This window comes from Lindgomyces ingoldianus (genome assembly GCF_010093535.1).
Source record: "Lindgomyces ingoldianus strain ATCC 200398 unplaced genomic scaffold BDR25scaffold_6, whole genome shotgun sequence".
Classification (NCBI taxonomy): domain Eukaryota; kingdom Fungi; phylum Ascomycota; class Dothideomycetes; order Pleosporales; family Lindgomycetaceae; genus Lindgomyces; species Lindgomyces ingoldianus.
In genome coordinates, this window is record NW_022985167.1 from 1,351,538 (window position 1) to 1,370,456 (window position 18,919).

The 18,919-nt window shown below is 50.6% G+C and overlaps 6 protein-coding genes across 6 annotated transcripts; 2 read left to right on the forward strand and 4 right to left on the reverse strand.

Annotated features, from left to right (window-relative positions):
- Positions 1-1,914: 1,914 nt before the first annotated feature.
- On the reverse strand, positions 1,915-2,996 carry BDR25DRAFT_301443 (uncharacterized protein). The gene is made up of 2 exons (XM_033689575.1): positions 2,666-2,996; positions 1,915-2,561 (listed from the first exon to the last, which is right to left on the reverse strand). The coding sequence occupies exons 1-2, from the start codon at positions 2,947-2,949 to the stop codon at positions 1,988-1,990; spliced, it is 858 nt and encodes a 285-aa protein (XP_033551652.1). The 5' UTR covers positions 2,950-2,996; the 3' UTR covers positions 1,915-1,987.
- A 925-nt stretch (positions 2,997-3,921) lies between these two features.
- BDR25DRAFT_311233 (cyclin-domain-containing protein) lies at positions 3,922-5,379 on the reverse strand (the record flags this gene model as incomplete). The annotated part of the gene is made up of 2 exons (XM_033691221.1): positions 3,922-4,107; positions 4,153-5,379. The coding sequence occupies 2 exons, from the start codon at positions 5,377-5,379 to the stop codon at positions 3,922-3,924; spliced, it is 1,413 nt and encodes a 470-aa protein (XP_033551653.1).
- Positions 5,380-6,253: 874 nt separating this feature from the next.
- BDR25DRAFT_255279 (proteasome-domain-containing protein) lies at positions 6,254-7,452 on the reverse strand. Its single transcript, XM_033686346.1, has 5 exons — positions 7,314-7,452; positions 7,218-7,263; positions 7,152-7,166; positions 6,822-7,097; positions 6,254-6,772 (listed from the first exon to the last, which is right to left on the reverse strand). The coding sequence occupies exons 1-5, from the start codon at positions 7,339-7,341 to the stop codon at positions 6,451-6,453; spliced, it is 687 nt and encodes a 228-aa protein (XP_033551654.1). The 5' UTR covers positions 7,342-7,452; the 3' UTR covers positions 6,254-6,450.
- A 444-nt stretch (positions 7,453-7,896) lies between these two features.
- Positions 7,897-9,111, forward strand: BDR25DRAFT_214780 (BEM46 family protein-like protein; the record flags this gene model as incomplete). The annotated part of the gene is made up of 4 exons (XM_033684812.1): positions 7,897-8,000; positions 8,065-8,574; positions 8,623-8,748; positions 8,937-9,111. The coding sequence occupies 4 exons, from the start codon at positions 7,897-7,899 to the stop codon at positions 9,109-9,111; spliced, it is 915 nt and encodes a 304-aa protein (XP_033551655.1).
- Positions 9,112-13,044: 3,933 nt separating this feature from the next.
- BDR25DRAFT_280389 (uncharacterized protein) lies at positions 13,045-15,447 on the forward strand (the record flags this gene model as incomplete). The annotated part of the gene is made up of 3 exons (XM_033687805.1): positions 13,045-13,927; positions 14,017-14,600; positions 14,653-15,447. 3 exons carry the CDS (start codon positions 13,045-13,047, stop codon positions 15,235-15,237), a joined length of 2,052 nt encoding a protein of 683 aa, XP_033551656.1. The 3' UTR covers positions 15,238-15,447.
- Positions 15,448-17,225: 1,778 nt separating this feature from the next.
- BDR25DRAFT_280392 (uncharacterized protein) lies at positions 17,226-18,884 on the reverse strand. The gene is made up of 4 exons (XM_033687807.1): positions 18,713-18,884; positions 18,611-18,665; positions 17,963-18,549; positions 17,226-17,911 (listed from the first exon to the last, which is right to left on the reverse strand). Exons 1-4 carry the CDS (start codon positions 18,805-18,807, stop codon positions 17,665-17,667), a joined length of 984 nt encoding a protein of 327 aa, XP_033551657.1. The 5' UTR covers positions 18,808-18,884; the 3' UTR covers positions 17,226-17,664.
- Between the last annotated feature and the right edge of the window lie 35 nt (positions 18,885-18,919).

Below are 18,919 nucleotides of genomic sequence, written 5' to 3' on the forward strand. Positions count from 1 at the left end.
ACAAACTGAAACTCTCCCTACTGGAATACAAAATGAGGTCCACGAGCCTCAGGATGTGTCGACTGCGATCCATGGCCTTATTATAAAATTTTGGAGTCCGATTCGGATCCTTGAGAATTCTATCAACGTACTTGAAAAAAGGGTTATAAGCTGAAGGAAGAGTCAAGACCTCAGCCTCCACCACATCCTCTAACTCAGCCATAACTGGCATTAGTGATGTTCTAAGGCAAGGGTTAACTGCAAGGCGGCCTATCCATCAACCCCCAAAAAGTCTGGAACTCTAGTTCAAGGTATTCGTAGTGATCTCAAGCACTGAGATAGTTGCTATTAGTGCTCTCCATTTGTAAATCTAGAGAAAAGTTGAGGCCGCAGTGAATGGGTTCATGAAATCCCATATTCTCGAGATAAATTGCCAGATGCCCTACATATCGAGGAAAAAACCGGACCTGTGTCTAAGAATAGAGTACGAAGAGATAAAATGCTTGTTAGATAGATATCAGCGCGAAGAAACCGTATTTATTGATGGAGATTCCGGGTCATCTTCTCCTTCCACTCGAAGCCTGGCAAAGAAGTCAATGCCCTTGGATAATGTGTTTATAAGACTTCTAGTCGCGGGAGCAGGTGGGCGAAAAGCTCAATGTGGAACTTAGAGTGATGTGGGGGCCATGTAATTAGCTATTGGGGGATTCCACCAGAACTGTACCTTGGAGATCGAATGGTAATTTTCAAGGTTGCACACCGGAAATTTTGGTTGAAATCCCGCTTTCTAGACCTCTATCATAGCTAAATTTGATGGTTTAAAGAGAACCTTCTTCTATTGGCGGTGTCTGATTGGATGTACACTTTCTGGGGTTTCACTAGAACCAACCAACAACGAAGGTTGAGGGAAGAACTCTATTTACGAGAGGAGTTTGATTGGATGTATATAGTTCTGGTAAAAAGCCCCTCGATGTTCTAGCTAGTAAAATAACCCGAGTATTTGGAGACCATTACACACTTGCCCTGAGCGTGAAGGTGTATAAGGCTGTGGATCTGTCTAGCATGGAAGCAAGGAAATTCGAATACACGAAATCGCCTAACATTCCCAGAATGAGAGCTGGTGGACCATCTGCATGCTATAAAATTTCAATATCATCATAGGACCCTTCGAAGTCACCAGCCTCCGTCAGAATTTTTCCCAAGATAGCAATTAGCAAGAAGTAACACAGACATTTAGCACCCTTACATGGGTAGACTGTAGGTAGGATTGCCTCCTGTTGGGAGCCTGCGGCTATGGGAATTATAAGCTCGGATATATAAAAAATAGAGAATAAAGAATAAATAAAGGGTCCGGGGGGATTGTGGAGTCTTATGGAGTCGCAAGTCTGAGGATATTTGGAGATGGAAGGAAGCTAGCACTCGACCAAGATAAGGGGTGCTGGGGCTGCTGAAGATATATCTCGGGACCCCCGGCCTTATTCATGTTTCCTGCCTGTTTGGTAGAATCTGGACCAGTCTCTGCTGTTCGCTTCTTTAAGACTCGTTGACACTTGGCAATGAAGAGCAAGGAGCAAGGGCACATTCTTGCCTTGCCATTGGACCCAGAGAGAGTGCCATAAGCCTGCTTTGGGAAAACGCCTGAACCCTCCTCCACCATCGTGGCATGCAAGAGCTTCGCATGTTGGGATTTTGCTTGAGAAATTTCTTCTGTACGAAAGTAATCTCCGACTCCTGCAAACGAATTGATATTTGAGTTCCAGTGTTTCCCCAGATACGGAGAATATGGCCGAACTTTCCCTGACCCAACTGAAGCAACAGAAGAACTCTTCGCGGATCGGTAGCCTTGGTAGTACAGGTATCATCTTCAGCCCTACTTTTAAGTACACGAATTGCCATTTGAGTTCTGGTAATTTCCCCAGAAACAAATATTATAACCTCCAACTCGCAGGACAAACACCAGATTACTATCCTATCAGACTCCTCATCGTACACAGCCCAAATTACTCCCCTACTCCCCCTCTGGCGCCCACCCCTCCTGATACCAACTCCAAATATTCAGGCCAATCTTAATCCCACTCTTGACTGGCAACCCCGCATGCCAGCTCTCCTTATACCCCGACCCATCCGCCCTTAAATTCTCCCAAAACACCGCATTCCCTTTAATTGGTTTAAACGTTACCCCCTCCTCTGCCTCCATTCCCACCACTTCGCCCCCGTCCTCTCCGCACTCAATAAACCGACACCAACTCTTCTCCACTGGCTTCCTTAACCGGGGAAAATTCGTCCCACCGCCGGTACAATTCGCTTCTAGGTAGACCATAAAACTACTGACTCTACCACAGGACTTCGTGCTCGTACTCCAGTCATAGTGATGGCGGTAGTGTCCGTTTTCGGTGTATCTCTGGCTCCAGAGCTTCTCGATGAAGAGGTGTGGCCGCCAGCCCTGGAACTTGCGCGCGCGGTCTTCGATGCATTTGACCACGACATCGCGGTCTAATTGCGCTTTTTCGGAGCGTCGGACGGAAGGATCGAGATGTTCGATGCCGGAGGTCCAGACGGTGGAGGGGGTGAATTTGGATTCACTATGACCTCACATATCATATTAGCATTTCGCTTTCAGCTTGCTAGCTAGAGGCATTCTACTAGTTGGGGCTATTACAACAGAATGGAAGCACGTGACACTTACCTCATCCGTACAACATGCTCTGCCTCCTCCCCACTCAAAAATCCTTCAATGTACACGACCAATGGCTCCCGCTCAAAAATATGCACACCGTAGCCATGCTCCGGGCACTTGAGCCCCTTCTCTGGAACAACTAAGCTCTCCAATTTATCTCCGCTCAAGACCTGAACCTCGTGTGCACTTCTGGATGAGGGCAAGAGAATGGAAAGTAAGGGAGCCCCTGCAAGAATATATCCAAGGAGACCTAGAATGCTGAATTGAATGAGGCTGGCTATGGACGGAGCCATTGTTGCTAGAATCGGTAAAGACTGTGGTGGGGGGAGGAGGAGGAGGAGGAGGAGGAAGGGAAAGTGAAGATGTGGGAGGCCCGGAAATTAAGGCGGATGCAAGTGCGCGAGAGTCATGTGTAAGATCGATCTGCCCCTGCCCACATTGGGTAACGTTAACTACCCTGGACGCCTTGCTTCATTGGGCCTACTCACCATTAATTTGGGTGCTCAGGGTCTAACATCTCTTTGGCTCGCATATAAAAGCAGCGTTTCGCGAGGGGGAGAATGCAGCGCATGCAGGATAAAACATCAAGTAACCAAATCAAGTTCCCATTACAAACCTATCAGCCATTACACCTCTATAAACTCCGCCCTAGGATCCCGAGGAGAAGAAGTTGAAGGATAGTCAAAAGCAGCAGAAAGTTGAAGCCGTAACATGACCCATTTCATGCGCCCAAAAAGAGGCTACCACACAGTCCCACATCCATCTAAGTCCCCACTGAAAACCCCAGCCGAGAGCCCACTTGGGAATCCTCAGCCTGCATTCCACGGACCCTACTCCGTACTATCCGCATCACTCGTGATATCCGCCAAGAAAGAAAAAGTCTCTCAATTGGGGTAAAATAGCCCGCGCCTAAAAAGACGTTTGAGAGAGTGGAAGACGAGGATCAAAGAAGAGATTTCTATCCCTCGCACACACTCTAACAGAGGAAGCATCTATAGAATAATTCATATTGAGAAAAAGGTTGACATCGCAGCTCCCAAGCCCATCAGTCGAAGATGTATTGATTCATTTCGAGAATCAATACAGTAGTTCAGAGGGAGCCTAGTAATCGAGTCTGAGGACTAGGGTCTCGAGTTGCTCCCCTCGCTCTCGAATCGTCATTATTAGGGTCGTGTCACGGTCGACATTTGGTATTTTCCCGCCGCTGCGTGCACGCAACGCCAATTATTGAAAAGGTCATGGCGATTCCACAGGCTCCGGATGCCCTAAGCCGGATGCCCACTATAGTTCTTCTGCTGCGCATGTTGCTGGGCCACCTCCCGCGCATAAAACTCAACCAGCATGGTCCCATATGCCTCCATCTCCTCTAAAGGTACGGCGAGGCGAAAATCATTTAGCAGCAGAAATTGGAGTTCTAGGTGATTAAGCTCGACAAGGGGTAGACCGCCGACCTATGAAATTAGAAATTGTGGATTTGATGTGGGTGAATATCATACCTTCGCATAGCGTGAGTTAGTGTAGAAAACGTCAGAAAAGAACTTGCTGGCGCAAGTGACACCAGCGATTACAAGACGATGTATATTGAAGCTGTCCACTACGAAGAAGTGTGATAGACTGTGTGGGTCAGTCTCTAAGGGAGGGTCAATATTCTGCGGCGGGGAGGGTGGTTGGTGGTCTCGGACTGGGGTCTCTGCAGGTTTCCCCAGAGACCCCGACGGTGGAGGGGTTGCTGCTTGCACTGAATTCGAGGCCTGCGGGGAGTTTCGGGGAAGAATATTCGCCGATGCTATTGAGCTATGGCGGCTTCCCTCATGGTCTGCATTAGCTCGGTCTAGGGACTGTTGGTTTGCTTGTCGCAAACTCTGCATGGGCCCTGCATTTACGCGTTCTGTCATCCGGTCAAAGTAGACTAGCAGGCTGAGGAAGACCTCGTAAGTGGTGGGGCAGTATTTGTGAATACGGCTGAGATAGCTCAGGATTGATATGCTGGGCACATTCTTCCCGTGAAATGCCAGGACGCTGGTGGTTTGCTGGCTGAGCCCGGTGGTTCCCTCCGGGGGCGGGATCTGGCGGTGGAGATGCTCGTGCTGGTGGTCATTTGTGGTAGTGATCTTAGTCAACAGCCCCGCCACCATTTCGATGATATCCGAAACGGGCATTTCGCTAATCTCATACTGCGGCCCGACATCGCTAGGATCTCGCCTCGTGCGTCTTGAAAGAGATCTGGTTTGGGAGAATGGGCTAGTCTCGTCGGTCGCAAAACTTAGTATATGTGACAGGCTCTTCACTTTTATGCGTCGCGGTGACGTTGTTGCGGAGTCCAATGGCGAGCGTAGAGAGGCTACCGGCGATTGCTGGGCGGAGGAGGTGGTGGTGGAGGAGGATGGAACGGGGTGGGGAGTTGCAAACGCGGTCGTGTTCGCGGTGGCTTGGACGGGCGTGTGCTGCTGCGAATGCGGGCGGAAGCGCGGACTAGGAGGTGGCTGCGCCGGCTGCTCAGCGTTTGAGCCGTGGGGACTCAGCGCCGACGTGTTGTGGTGTTGTGTTCGATGCCCCGGGGTCGAAGTTGCTGGCAGGGCCCCCGAATCAGCCATGGGCACGTCCGCGGGCGGGATGATCCGCAGCGGCGGATTGGTATTGACCTGGGACGAGGGTCGCACGGGGGGATGATGGGTTGCGGGCGATTCCTGGGTTTGTTGATGGCTGCTGCCACCGCCGAACATGGTGTTATGAAAGTGGTGGCCACCGACGTCGCTCAACACGATCGATCCCATTCCGCAATAGTGAGCGAGGTCTCGAGTCTGCAGGTGCTCAGAGTATCAGCTGGAGAGGCAGGCGAGTTGCATGAAAGGTCGCTGGTCGAGACGCAGGGGGTGTAGGCACAGACAGGTAGCATGCGTGCACCCAGCCGCGGCGGGCTGTGGGCAGCAGAGAGAGGGTGAATGAGCGACGGCGGGACTTGCAGCGCGGGGGAGCAGGAGAAGAGAGTGATGTACAATGCGGTTCAGGAGACAGGCCCCGGAGGAGGTGTTGAATGCGCGCTGGCGTGAAGGCTTTGGGACTCCGCGATAAGAAACACGGCCACAACCGGATTAGGAACGCACCCTGGCAAATGGCTTACCAGCGCTCGAGGGCTACTTGCCGTGACCAAAGCGAATTGGACGGCAGAGCGGGACAGCACCGAGACAGCGGGGTGCGGTTGCGGTGTGCGGTGAGCAGATGGAGCGATGTTGAGGTGACGAGAGATGTTCCAGGTTGCTTGGTCCGTGGGGAGTGGGAGAACTTAGGTGAGGGCTGGCGTCACTCAGTCGGCCAATGAACCCTGCCGATCGTTCGCCTTGACAAGTCACCTCTCCGGATGCTACTCGCTGCCCGAAGTCATCGAGCCTCGCGCCGCGGCTATGCGCTCTGCAGGGTGTTAATACGGGGGTTTTTGCCGCAGCTTCACTTTTGGGGGTTGCAGCAAATGCGTGGGCATGGAGGGGGATTGTGCCTCTCATGTGAACATCTGAGTGGTGAGAAGCAAGCCCCGAGCAGATGCCCCACGTCCCGTGCCGATTGGCTGCTCAGCGGCCACGCTTCCACTTGGCTGCCTGTGTTTTGTCGAAAAAGTCCCTTGAGGATGCACCGCGTTAAGCTCTTGCACCGAGCGTGGGACAAGAGCTTGACCAAGGCTATGTCATTGTGCCCATCGTCGTCATCGCATGCTGAGGCAGGTGCCAATGCCAATTGGTGCTCAGCACATGGGAGGCTCTCTATATTATACACCGTCTTCTCGTCGCCACCGCTAATCTCTACTGCTGGCCGGGACCTCTGTAGTTCTGGTCGGGGAGGTACAGATGTCGCTGCGCCCCCCGAGCCGTGAGCACCACCATCCGAATGACACCGCCAGAGCTACCATCCCACTTGATTGCCTCCTGCAGCGCTCCCTTGACGAATTTGATGCCCTCCTGCTCCGTCATGCCCTCCTGCCAGTTTGCGTCGCAGTATCCATAGATGTACGTAGACCCGGACCCACCGATTGCGTACGCCTGCTTGTGGAGAGAACCGCCAAGGGGAATCGAGTACACTTGGCCGCCGTGTCGGTGGTCATACCCGGCGATGATCATGCCTGCCCTGGCCAGATATTAATGTGGAATCAAAACAGCCGATCCCCTAGACTCACGAGAGCTGGTCCTTGTTATCATAGCAGAGTTCCTGGAAGATGGCTGCCGCCGTCTGTGTGGTTGGAGGCTCATCGTTCGTGATGCCGTACATGCCAAGGTGGTAATGGACAATGTCTGCAACAGCTTGCGTGTCTGCCGCCGAACCGGATCGACAACACCAGATGGTGTCGTGGACTTGGGTAAGTTTGTCCGTCACCCGATTCGCTATGTACGCACCCGTTGTTGTTCTGCTGTCTGCGCCTAATATCACGCCGTCTTTGAAGTTGATTGCCATGCTAAGCGATACGTTAGACGGCTACGCTGGGCGCAGGGAAGGCCTAGAGACAAACATTGAGGTTCCGAGGCTATTGAAGTCCGTTAGCTTTGTAGGATAGGAAATGAGGCAGGTTCCATACTTGACTTCTCCCTTCTTCAGGTGGTTCATATCGATGTGAATGCCATCTGCAGAGAGTGAGCTTGGAGCTCCCAAAGGCCTTGTGATGCGTAGTTACCTTCTCCCAGCATGCCGGTGGACGTCATAATGAGCTTGGTGGGCGGTCGAGAAACGAACGTGAGAGGGAGGACGTTTGGGGGTGAGGCAGTAGCGGTAGTGTGGCTGGAGAGGTGCTTGGAGAGGTGCGTTGTTGATGGAGTTCAGGCTGCGGTGAGTTGCGCGTAGAGCTTCTCGCTATTTCCGGTTAGCGCACACCTAATCTCTTGGCAGAGATGGTGCACGTGACAGTTCGTACTAACGTTGAACCCTTGAAGCTTAACGCCACTTGGTGAAACGTGAACATCATCGCATCATGCACGTATTCCATGAAGCGACGAGCATATGGGCGGATCTGGCAGATTGAGTCTCTGTCTTCGCATTCTTGCCTTCATGCTACAGCTGTCCCAAGCACCGCTGGGCTTCGTCAATTGGTGGCGCTAAGACCGCCCAGGCCTCGAGTTTACTCGAACGTCACTCAACGACAGTCACCTACTGCTGTTTCGAGGTCTTCCTCTCTCTTTACCGCTCGATTGAACCCCCTCGAGTCAAGCTGTCGTCCGCTCAGCGGACTTTTAGAGGTGGCCCCCTCAAATCAGCGCAGGATGAGTTCCACACTCGACTCGTTCATGTCTTACCTTCGGGTGCCCCTGATCGCGTCGTCTGGAATTGCAGCATTGCTCAGCGGGGTCCTCTACTTCAAGCAGAAGTAAGGACTCCTTTTAAGAACCCCACAGCGTCCACCCTCTATATGACTTGTTAACCTATGCCAGCGAGATTATATATCCCAGGAACATACCTCCAGATGCACGCACGAACGTCCCGCGTCCATCGCAATTTGGCATTACGGACTTTGAGGAGCTCATGATTCCGACCCCCGACGGTGAATCCCTCAGTGCCTTCTATCTTCGAGCGAACAAACAGCATGCTCGCAACGTAACCATTCTCATGTTCCATGGAAATGCAGGTAACATTGGCTACCGGCTTCCTATTGCGAGGATTCTCGAGAACGACCTTGGGTGCAATGTTTTGATGTTGCAGTATCGAGGCTATGGCTTGTCGTCTGGGACGCCTAATGAGAAGGGACTTATGATCGATGCTCAGACTGGGCTGGATTATATAAGACAGAGATCTGAACTCCGCGGAACCCGAATTGTGCTCTACGGGCAAAGTTTGGGAGGAGCTGTGAGCATCGCATTAGTTGCAAGAAACCAGACGCAAGGCGACATTACGGGAATGATACTAGAGAATACGTTCACGTCTATCCGAAAGCTGATACCTAGGTAAGAAATACTCTGAAATGTGTATACCGTTGAACTAAATCCATTCAGTGCTTTTCCACCTGCTAAATATCTTGCGCCACTCTGCCATCAGGTGTGGCCAAGTGAAGAGACGCTCCCTCAGATAACTGGCATTCCAATTCTGTTCCTCAGTGGTCTTCAAGATGAGATAGTCCCGTAAGTTTGATTTCCATCTTTACCCGGTAAGGTGAGATTCCTTGGTATTTGCCGCGACCTGGCCCTTGGAAAGAAAGATTTCCATTCACGGCATAAGCAATCGCACCTCAACCAGCGACGAGAGCTCTGTGGTATTGCCAAACGGATGCCCTGGTGTTTCAGACCTGAATAGCTGACTATGATGCTAGACCATCACACATGGCGCAACTTTACAGGGTTTGCCGATCCGAAACAAAGATCTGGAAAGAGCTTCCACAAGGAAGTCACAACGACACAGTCGCAGAGCCAGGCTACTTCGCATACATCGACGACTTCATCTCAGAGCACGCAGCTCGCGGAAACGGCACTTGCCGTAAAATCTGAATACACGCTACAGACACCTAGGGTCTTTGATTTCTGCATGCAGGAACTAGTACGTTACTGAAGCATTGATGCAAGCAGTTGGTAATTGTGCGCTCTAGCCTGCTTTACGATTGATAGGGTTCATTGGTTCCTAGATCCCGCATATATCCTTGAGCTTTTGCATCCTTCAACTATGTAATCGCGAGAGGCTACAGATAGCACAAAATATCGTCTCAATACAGTATTACCGGCTGTTATGACTACACCGTGCTTCCTGCCGGTTATGACGAGCTAAGATCCAGGGGTTTATGGCAGTTGGAGGATCGACACCGCATTTTAACAATCATAGGGAGGCCAGCTACATGAAACCGGGAATGAGGGCATTTCAGAGAGTACATGAGGCAAGTTTGTCCCGTGGTAGTGATACATGGCGGATCATCATAGCTTTGGAGTCGATTTATTGCCGGATGCTCTACTACGATATATCTTGATAGCATGCAATGCTATATTTGGTCCTTAGATCTACGAGCACGCGCATAGGCCTGCAACACGACCTGGCGGGATTTGCAAGATCTCCAGGGGATCTATGCCGGCATTGATGTGGGCTGAAACTGCAGCCGTGTGTATCGTCTGATCATTGCGTCGGTCTATTGTACAGTACAAGGCCTCTGATGAGCGGACCGCTACCTTCGCCATTCTCAAGGCCCGTCCATAGAAACTGCATGAAGCTACTAGAAACAAAACGTAGATTTATAATGGGGACGCCAATATGTATTTTATGTAATTTTTCCAGCACGATTATCGCCCACACCCAAAACACTAAATTGTCAGCTTACCTACAAGAAGCGCGTCGGTATTCACGCACTGACTGAAATTAGATAGATACAGAGAGGAGTCGCCCAGAAGCTAGGGATTCCACCAAGGACTCTTTCCAGACAAGTCACTTCTACACTGCCTTGTTCGCTATGCTACTAAGAATGCTGAATAACTTCGGCAAGCTAGAGAGGGGATTGCCTATGAGTTAGGGATCAACATCTGCTATTGAACACTTATTCAGGCCTTGGAAGAAAAGAAGCTCTACCACTGTTGGAGGGCAACGCGTAAGCCTCTCCTCGCTAAGCAGCACGAAAGCCTCGCAGTTATAGCAGGCATCCGAGCACCTTTGGTGGACAAAAGAGCAGTCGACTAGAATTGGTTACAGCGATGAGATGTCAGCTCACACAGGCCCGGGTGAGCTGTGGGGTTACTCTCAGACCCAAGGAGCGCTTTCTCCTTAATTGCCTTGTCCCAAAAGTCAAGGGGTTTTAGCAGCTGTTTAGTATAGACTATTATCTCACTTAAAATTAAAGAGCCGTTAATATTCTTTAAGAGTGATGTACCAAGCTTACCAGAGTGACCATAACGCCTTAAATACTGAAAGGAATTTTTCTGCATAGAAGACAACTCTACTGTACACTGCCCAAAGACTAGTACGGCTGCCTTCCAACCTCTAGGAATTAATAAGGCGTTATGGCCAGCTAACTCACCAGACCTCAGCCCAATAAATAAAAAACGCTTGGCGGCTGCTGAAGTAGTGGCTAAGCAAGCGCTTTTTAAAGACTGATGATGAGGTAAAATAATACCTCAAGGAGGAGGGGGAAAAGATTCAGGTTAGCGGCTTTAAAAAAGTATATTACTTCTATAAGAGACTACTGCTAGGCAGTTATCTAGGCGTGCGGCGGGTATACCAAGTGATAAATGACGATTGGATGGCTTTTTGTACGCAATTTAGATAGAAAAACAACATTTCTAAGCCATTTCCTGCACGGACCATACGGCCTAGACCCGGGCGACGCCAGCAGTCCGTTTATGAGATGGCAGAGTATCATGTGGCAAAGTTAATGGCGAGACGGCGTGTCATGTGAGGTGCGCAAATCCGACCCTTGTGTACAAGCGCGAGTGGTGGCTGTGCCTCCACGACAGTCTACTTCTGGCAAATGGCAAACACTCACTCAAACTGTCCCGCCGGAACATTTTAACATTTCCCGAAGGATGGATGGCACAGGGTGGTGTTCGGCACCTCGGGAGGAAGGTTTCTGGCTGGACCCTGGAACTCCTGACGGCCGCTAGCGACACTACGCCACTCGATGACATATGTGGAGCACCTGGTGGGAAGCTTGTTTTAGCTCATGGGAAAACAACCCCTGGCACCGGGAAAAGCCAGTCTCCCATCAAAATTTCCCATGGTGGCGCATGGACAAATCCTACTATGCTCCCCACTTGCTCGTCATCTCAAAAAACCGGCGACTTGAGCAATTTCATCATACGGCAGCACGAACGAGCCGCCTACTTCGACATTTGTAGAAGCGTTTCTCACTTTTTCTTCACCACCAAGCCAATCCAGGTGTCGCGTCCGCTACGATGTTGCGCGGTCAGAAAGAGATGTCGATCCCGGCCAGGCCAACCATACTGTTGTCCACATGTCATCCCAGGCGGTCAGGCCGAGCGTGGCAAATGCCCGCGCCCGCTTCACTCATTCTCAATTGGCAGACCAGCTGGAAACTGAACGGATGGCTAGTCAAGGCGGCGCCTCTGGCTGACCACTCCATCCCCAGTTGTGGCGTTGGGTCACTTTGAGTGGTTCCAAAACGCACCGCTGCTCGTCCCATGCCTTCACCCTTTCCCCTCTGAGTCAACGCAGCCCCTGCGCTGTTCTTTTGCCTGATTATTTCGAATGCCCTTTGATGCCAACGCTCGCCGCCAGCAAGCTTTGTTCCTGCTAAGCAACGATTCCTTGGGCCACGCGGCATGCCATTCCTGTTCTTTGAAGTGATACCAAGTCGACAGAGCGCTGACGCACTGGTGCCTTCGTCGTCTCCCGCTGCTTGCTCCCTGATTGGTCCATCATGAATAGCATTGGACAGTTGTTCGGGGTAGTCTTTCTTAGGATTACTTCAGGCTTTTGGCTAACCTGGAGAAAAATGCCCGGAGGCGTGAAAAAGCTCCGGAGTTCTTGCGCTCGTATCCTACCTTTAGCACCCAAGCCGGCTTCTCGAGGTTCATAAGCTTGCTAGAAATCTCAATTGCTTGACCTCAGTATCACCCTACCCTTCCCTGAAGTTATATTTTCCCACTGCTAAACATTAATTTTAGCACTTCAACATAGCAAAACTAGGTTGAAGGAGGTCTGCTAAACTTTGCATAGTTTGTCGAAAATCAGCGCCTCCGGTCCATGGCAGTCTAGAAACAGGATTTACTCGCCACACTTGACCGAGCGCTCCATGCTAACACTTTCTACTTCACCCGCCGACTTCGTTTCAAAAATCAGCTTCCAGTTCCAACCCTGCTCTCTGTCTTGGAGATCAATTCGCCTCCGAAGCATCGGTCTCGGAGCCAACTGCGCCACGGCCATCCTCGAGGACCACATCTGCATATCTCCTAGACCACTCACGACGCCAGAGACCGCTCAAGTCAGAGGCAATTAAGGCAGATATCTTCTAAAATACTCGTGCGGCATTCCTGTTTGATGCTGGGACTCGCACAGAACGCATCTTGAGCCCCTCTCGCCTCTCCAGCCTCTTAAGACCAACCCGCACACGCGCTTTCCCCTTCTTATCATCGTTGCCGTTGTGCTGTCAAGCCCCATAAGGCGTCAAGAGCCCTCTTCTGCCGCCTGACTGGCCACGTATCTTTAATCATCTCCTTCGTTCCGCTCGAAGCGGGCTCGATCCTTCCACGCTTCTTTTTTACTTTGATTCTTCTCACCGTCTCCAACGTCTTATTGGCATACTCTCCAGGACGATTATTTTTCACAGCCTACTCATTTCGGTACTCATACACTCCGGCTCGCCACTCGGTTTAACACCGATTCTGATATAGGACCAGGTACGTTTTGCGTTCAATTGCGATTTCCTCAAATTTGCTTGAAACTTTTGTGCACTGTCGTTCACATTCCACCTTCAAATATGGACTGACATGGCATTCGTTTGGGTACAGCAGTGGATCGCTCTTCCTGTCGTTTATGAGGATCAAATGGGCGACTTACCTTCTGGATCCGTTTCCCTGCCTTTGGATACCACGGCAGCTAGTCTTGCGCACGATGAGCACCAATACCTCACCAGCGCCTCTGCGCCAACCCTCAGGTCCCCGAGTGACAATGCGCCTTTCTACTCACAGCTCAGCTCAATTACACAGGGCCAAGTCCCCCCCGACCTTCGTTCCCCTGCGCACCTAGGAAACCCACAGTATCTAATGCAAAACCAAGACACATCTCCCTTAAACATGGGCTCGATGATGAGCGGGCTTCCAGGCTATCCTTCGATGGAATCCGTTCATGACAATCCTCAGACTCACCAACAGATCCCGCGATCCCTTTCTGGCGCCTCAAGTTCCACGCTTGTTTACCAACTCCAACAGAATACTCAGATGCCTAATCACGGTTCTGGTTCTGTTCTAGTACACTCTTCTTATGGCCCTGGATTTGGTCAGAGTCAATTCCAACAGAACTTTGTTCCTGCGCAAGCACCACAGCATGCGACCTACGCGCCCTTTCATGGAAACCAACAGCGGTTAGGTTCCTCGAACCCAATACAAACCCCATACCAAAACTTCCACCCACCGTCCCCATACCTCTACTATCCTACATCGTATGGCCCACAAGGACAATTCCCTCAAGGGTTCCCAGCCCAGGGGGGGCAGTCACAAGCGATGTTTGGACGAAGACTAAGTCTACCATCCAGCCAAGTGCCTCCAATGGGACAGAATTTGGATCCGTCTCAGCATGAATGCGGTTACTTCGGAACAAATCGCATGACTGGGGGACTTCAAGCAGACAATGGGCAACTCGGTGCAATACTGGGTGGGCTGAATACGCAAGGTAAGCGTTGGTACAGCCTTGAAGAAAAAAAAAAAAAACGCTGAAATAGCTTGACTGACAACTATGAACAGGAATTATCAAGCCAGTACCCTCCAGTTCGATACCTCGCGGGCCGCCCCGAAAACCCAAACAGTCCGGACACGCGCTCTGGGTTGGGAATCTTCCTCCGGGGACAACTGTTGTTGACCTGAAGGACCATTTTTCGCGCGACGCAACAAAAGACATCGAGAGTCTCTTCCTCATCTCCAAGAGCAACTGCGCATTTGTCAACTATCGTACCGAGGATTCTTGCACAGCAGCTATGCATAGATTTCACGATTCAAGGTTCCATGGAGTTCGGTTGGTGTGTCGGCTTCGGCGCAGCTCCGCTCCTACCTCTGGCGTGCCTACAGGACCTTCAGCGATGGTAGGGAATCAGCCAGGGAATACCTCTCCTCCCAAGTCGCCTCAAGTTGTTGAAGTTGAAGAAGCCCAAGGAGAAGCTACAGAGCCCGCCCCTCACCAGAATGACGAAATTAGCAGAGAAGCTTCTACAGCCACTGAGAAATACTTCATCGTTAAGAGTCTTACGTTACAGGATCTTGAGCTTAGTGTTAAGAATGGCATTTGGGCGACTCAGTCGCACAATGAAAACGTGTTGAACAAGGCATATCAGGTAAGTCGATATAAATATTACCACACGAATATCTGCATACTAACAAACATAGACCGCCGAGAACGTCTATCTCATCTTCTCCGCTAACAAGTCTGGCGAATATTTTGGCTACGCAAGAATGGAGTCCCCGATCCTTGAAGACGCAAAACATATAATAAGCTCCCCCCCCAAACCCGAGAACATCATAGATGCCACGGACGTCCCGAAATCCATTCCCACCCCTGCCACGGAGTTCGCACCTAAGGGCCGCGTCATCGATGATTCCGCACGAGGGACAATCTTCTGGGAGGCACAATTAACCGACAATGAAGCCGAAGATGGCGACCACGAGAAAGAAGTGCCCCAAGCCGAAGGCGGCACCTCGCCGGAGACGCAGACCTGGGGCAAGCCGTTCCAGGTCAAGTGGATATCTACAAACCGGCTTCCGTTTTACCGCACGCGCGGGCTCCGCAATCCTTGGAACGCCAACCGAGAAGTCAAGATTGCGAGGGATGGCACCGAGCTCGAAACTAACGTTGGAGAGCGCTTGATCCATATGTTTCATCGTTTGGGGCCGTCAAGTGCGGCTGGTGCTGGTGCGCCAATGATGCCTCCGCCGCAGCAGATCGGTGCTCCGCCCCAGATGCGGCCGTTCTAAACCATAGAACATTACACCACACGATGTATGTCTGTTTGCCCGTCTTTAAGTATGGATCCATCTTGCTAGGCTCAGACTGATACACACTTATTGATGTCGTTTATGGTAGTGGAGTTAAAGTCAACCATTTTTCATGCATTTTGTACGACTCTCTTTTATCTCATTCCATGTCGTCAGTACCGGCTCCCCATACCATAATATGGGAAGAAGTTATTCCACTCAACGTTCAATGAAGCGCGCGTGCATGCATCTACTGGCCAGGAACCACCGGGTACAGTACAAACAAGATCTTACGTTCTGAACATCCATCGGTTGAGATGCATATTGTATGGGATTCGATGAAGTAACGAATTTTTTGGACTAGGAGTGCAGAGAGGAGAGAAAAGATAGGTGTTGGGCATTGGATAGTTGACATTGGGTGGTTGGCTACTCTAACATTTCGTTCCCTCTTTCTCCCTCTGGCAGTGGTAGTGGCAGATACTTTTCGAACGCCAAGTGTCATAAGCATGCAATTTGGTGGTGCGGTTGGAAATATTTTGTACAATATGTAAAGCATCGTTTTTGCTCCACTTCCTAGGCAGAGATTGCACTTCTACGCCTCTTGGCTATGTGATACAACTATCTACCTACCTTACGAGGAGCGTCCTCGTTGTTTAATATTGTGTTATTATTTTGTCAAATTCTCTAATTCCGCGCCCAATCATGATGGGGCAACAGGTTACGTCTGAATCAGTTGATCATCATGTCCATGACGACTGATTTACATCTACACGGAAAGCCCGACCCTCCTGTCTATCAACCTCTCGCTTGTAAAGATAGCAAGTACGTAAGGTTTCCATGTGGTAGGCCTATCATAAATTAATCGTCCGAATGATGGAGCTTGGTAGTGACGTAGGTTGGACCTTTTGAAATTCGCCACCCAGTGGTCAACCGATACTACGTACGTGTTTTGCTTACCCATGTCTAGTCAGTTCCATTGTGGTAGGTAGTATGTCTCCGCCTCCCGTGTCCGAGGGTGCGTTTCATCTGTCCATAGCTCTTATGACGACTCGGCAGCGGCCAGCGTTACACACGGCATTGAATTAAGCGTGATAAATTTTTTTTTTGGGGGCGGGGTGAGTAAGAGGTGGCAATTTCAACGAGAACCGGTTCATTGTAGCAGCATCTTTGCCAACGACCTTTTGACTCTCTGTTCAGTAACAGCTCTCTTTCTTGCACTTTCTCTCTCTTCCATTCCTTTCTCCTTTCATTCTACCCCCATTCCATCCCGTCCCCGTCCCGTTACACACTCTCCCACTGGTTCTCCAGTTCCATGGTGGTCTAGAACCCGAGTCATGCGCCTATGCGCTTTGGAAACCTTGGAATTTGGGCATGGCGCCCTAAGGGTTTTCCATTGGGGACTGTGCGTAGAATTAGTCTATTTTAGGTTTAGCGCATAAAGAAGAGAGTTTGGGGAAGTGTGGCGGTGCAACAGGGCTTGCGTGGATTGGGGTTAGTGAGGGGTAGGGGTATGCTTCGAGGAGCGGACAGAGGGGGTTGGGGAGGTTGGTGTCGGGTTTGGGGTGAGTTGACATGAGATTGAATCTTGAGGGGATGATAATGTGGGATAGCGGAGAGTCTGCAGGAACGGGGTAGAGAGTATGGACAGTAGTAACATCTCACTTGCGGGATTTTCTAGAGAAAATCGCTAGCATGCAAGGTCTTTGCCAGTATTTTCAGAGACATAGGTTTGACAGAAAGTTGATAAGCCAACGCGAATACACGATCGAAGCGTATAGCAAGCATCTCATAGTTGATTGTTCAAGAGACATGGAGCTACAATCCCTCTTTCTAAACCTCGCTATTCGTTCAGTCAAACGCTTTGTTGACCCAAGGGGTAACCTATCTTTAACTGCCTGCCCTAACCTAGCTAAAAATAAAATAAAAAAGGCACGGCACAGCACAGCTAGAATCTGTCACATTGAAGATAGGGGCACTCTTTGAAATTCCTCGCATCAGAGATAACCGCCGGGGAATTTTTAAACACCCTAAAACCCATACAAACACACAACGCCTGCCTCCGGGCCAGGAGTATTCAAGCAGACATAGGAAAGGAGCAAGGAAACAAAAGGCAGCTCGGGAAAAGAATAGAGATAATGCGCATACAGGCAGAACCCCGTTTGCCTTACTCTTTTTACGCCTCTAGCATATCAATATCAAAGCAAGCAGAAATAGTCTTATCCAACACTTTCCCACTTGCGTTACGGTGCGTCTAAAGGGATCCCAGAAACCCGTTTCCAACTAGGGTTTGGTCGTTTGATGAAGTATCTCCTAGTCCTTCTTCCGGATATGCTTCTGTTTCCATCGCTTCAGCTACTGCCTCTTCTCTAACTTTTTGCATATCAACCCGTATTCGTCGGGATTTGTAAGACCATTCTTCTATACGCATCAATCATCAGCATCATATTCGGCCTGGTTACTCAGAGTCTTAGGCCCATCTTTACGTATCGGGATCTTGATACCCTGGCTGGCGAAGGCCTTGGATAGAGGCGTGGATTCGATGACTCCCGGGAATTTCTTGGCTGAGTAGACCTGGAATTGGTCTGAGAAGCATGTTGCGAGAACAGGGGCTCGACCCGTGTTGAGTGTGTTGTTTCCTTGGCCAGATCCGACGTCTACGAAGTTCATTTTCAATCTGCACAGAATTAGCCAAGGATTGCAGCACGATAAATAGGGAGTTACATACCGGAACAGACCTTCTGTCCTGACAGAGAGATCCTGAAGAACGAACCAGAAGCCGACTTTGTTCTCGGTATCGGTGAGCCGGAAAGCATTTACCGTCAAACTGCCAATTAGGTTCCTGGTGAACATGCCCGTGGCCGGATTTGGTGGAGGGGGGACCATGGGCATCTGAACGGCACTGTAGGTTGGCGCCTGCGAATATGGATAATTGGGCGTGTTGGGCGTCATTGGTGTCTGGCCATAGTACGTAGGAGGTACTGGAGGAGCTGAGTAGGGATTTGGTTGATGCTGCGGCGGTGCTGCCATTGGCCTTCCGTAAGCATCATACGCCATCATGGTCGGTGCCATGTACATTGGTGGACGCTCTACAGGTGGCGGGTAAGAAGTCGTAGTACTGCTGGAGATGGATACCGTCGGCGCGCCGCTCGAATGCCGCACCAAGTTGACTTCGCGGGTTCCATCGGCGTCCCAGAGATCTACGGTCAAAACAAAAAAAGTGCTGTCGACTTCAGTGAATTCTATCTCCTTCCCCGAAGAAGCGTCGCACACGAGTAGCTTGATGCAAGGCGGAGGAGTAATTGGGCGTCGGTCCTGTACGTGTCGGCATGTCTCAGCTGGCGCCGAGTGGACGGGAGGTGCGGGCGAGTCTTACCTTATCACCGAATCCGCACATGCGGGCACGAATGGGCTGCTGTTCCACCGAGAGACTGTGGTGCGTTAGTCGAAAATTTTCAAGAACGAGAAGCGTACCTACCGATATATCCTATCTCCTTTACGGCCAACAAATGGCTTGAGGTGGTTGTCGGAGGCATAGGACTGCTGGACCTGGGCAGGTGGTAGAGAAATCATGTTGTGGTTTGAATTTGGGTTTGCGGGTTGTGATGGTGGAGCGGCCTCAGTCTTCGGCGGGAGTGGAGCTGGGACGGGATATTGATTGCTCTGCCGAGAGTACATGTCGGCG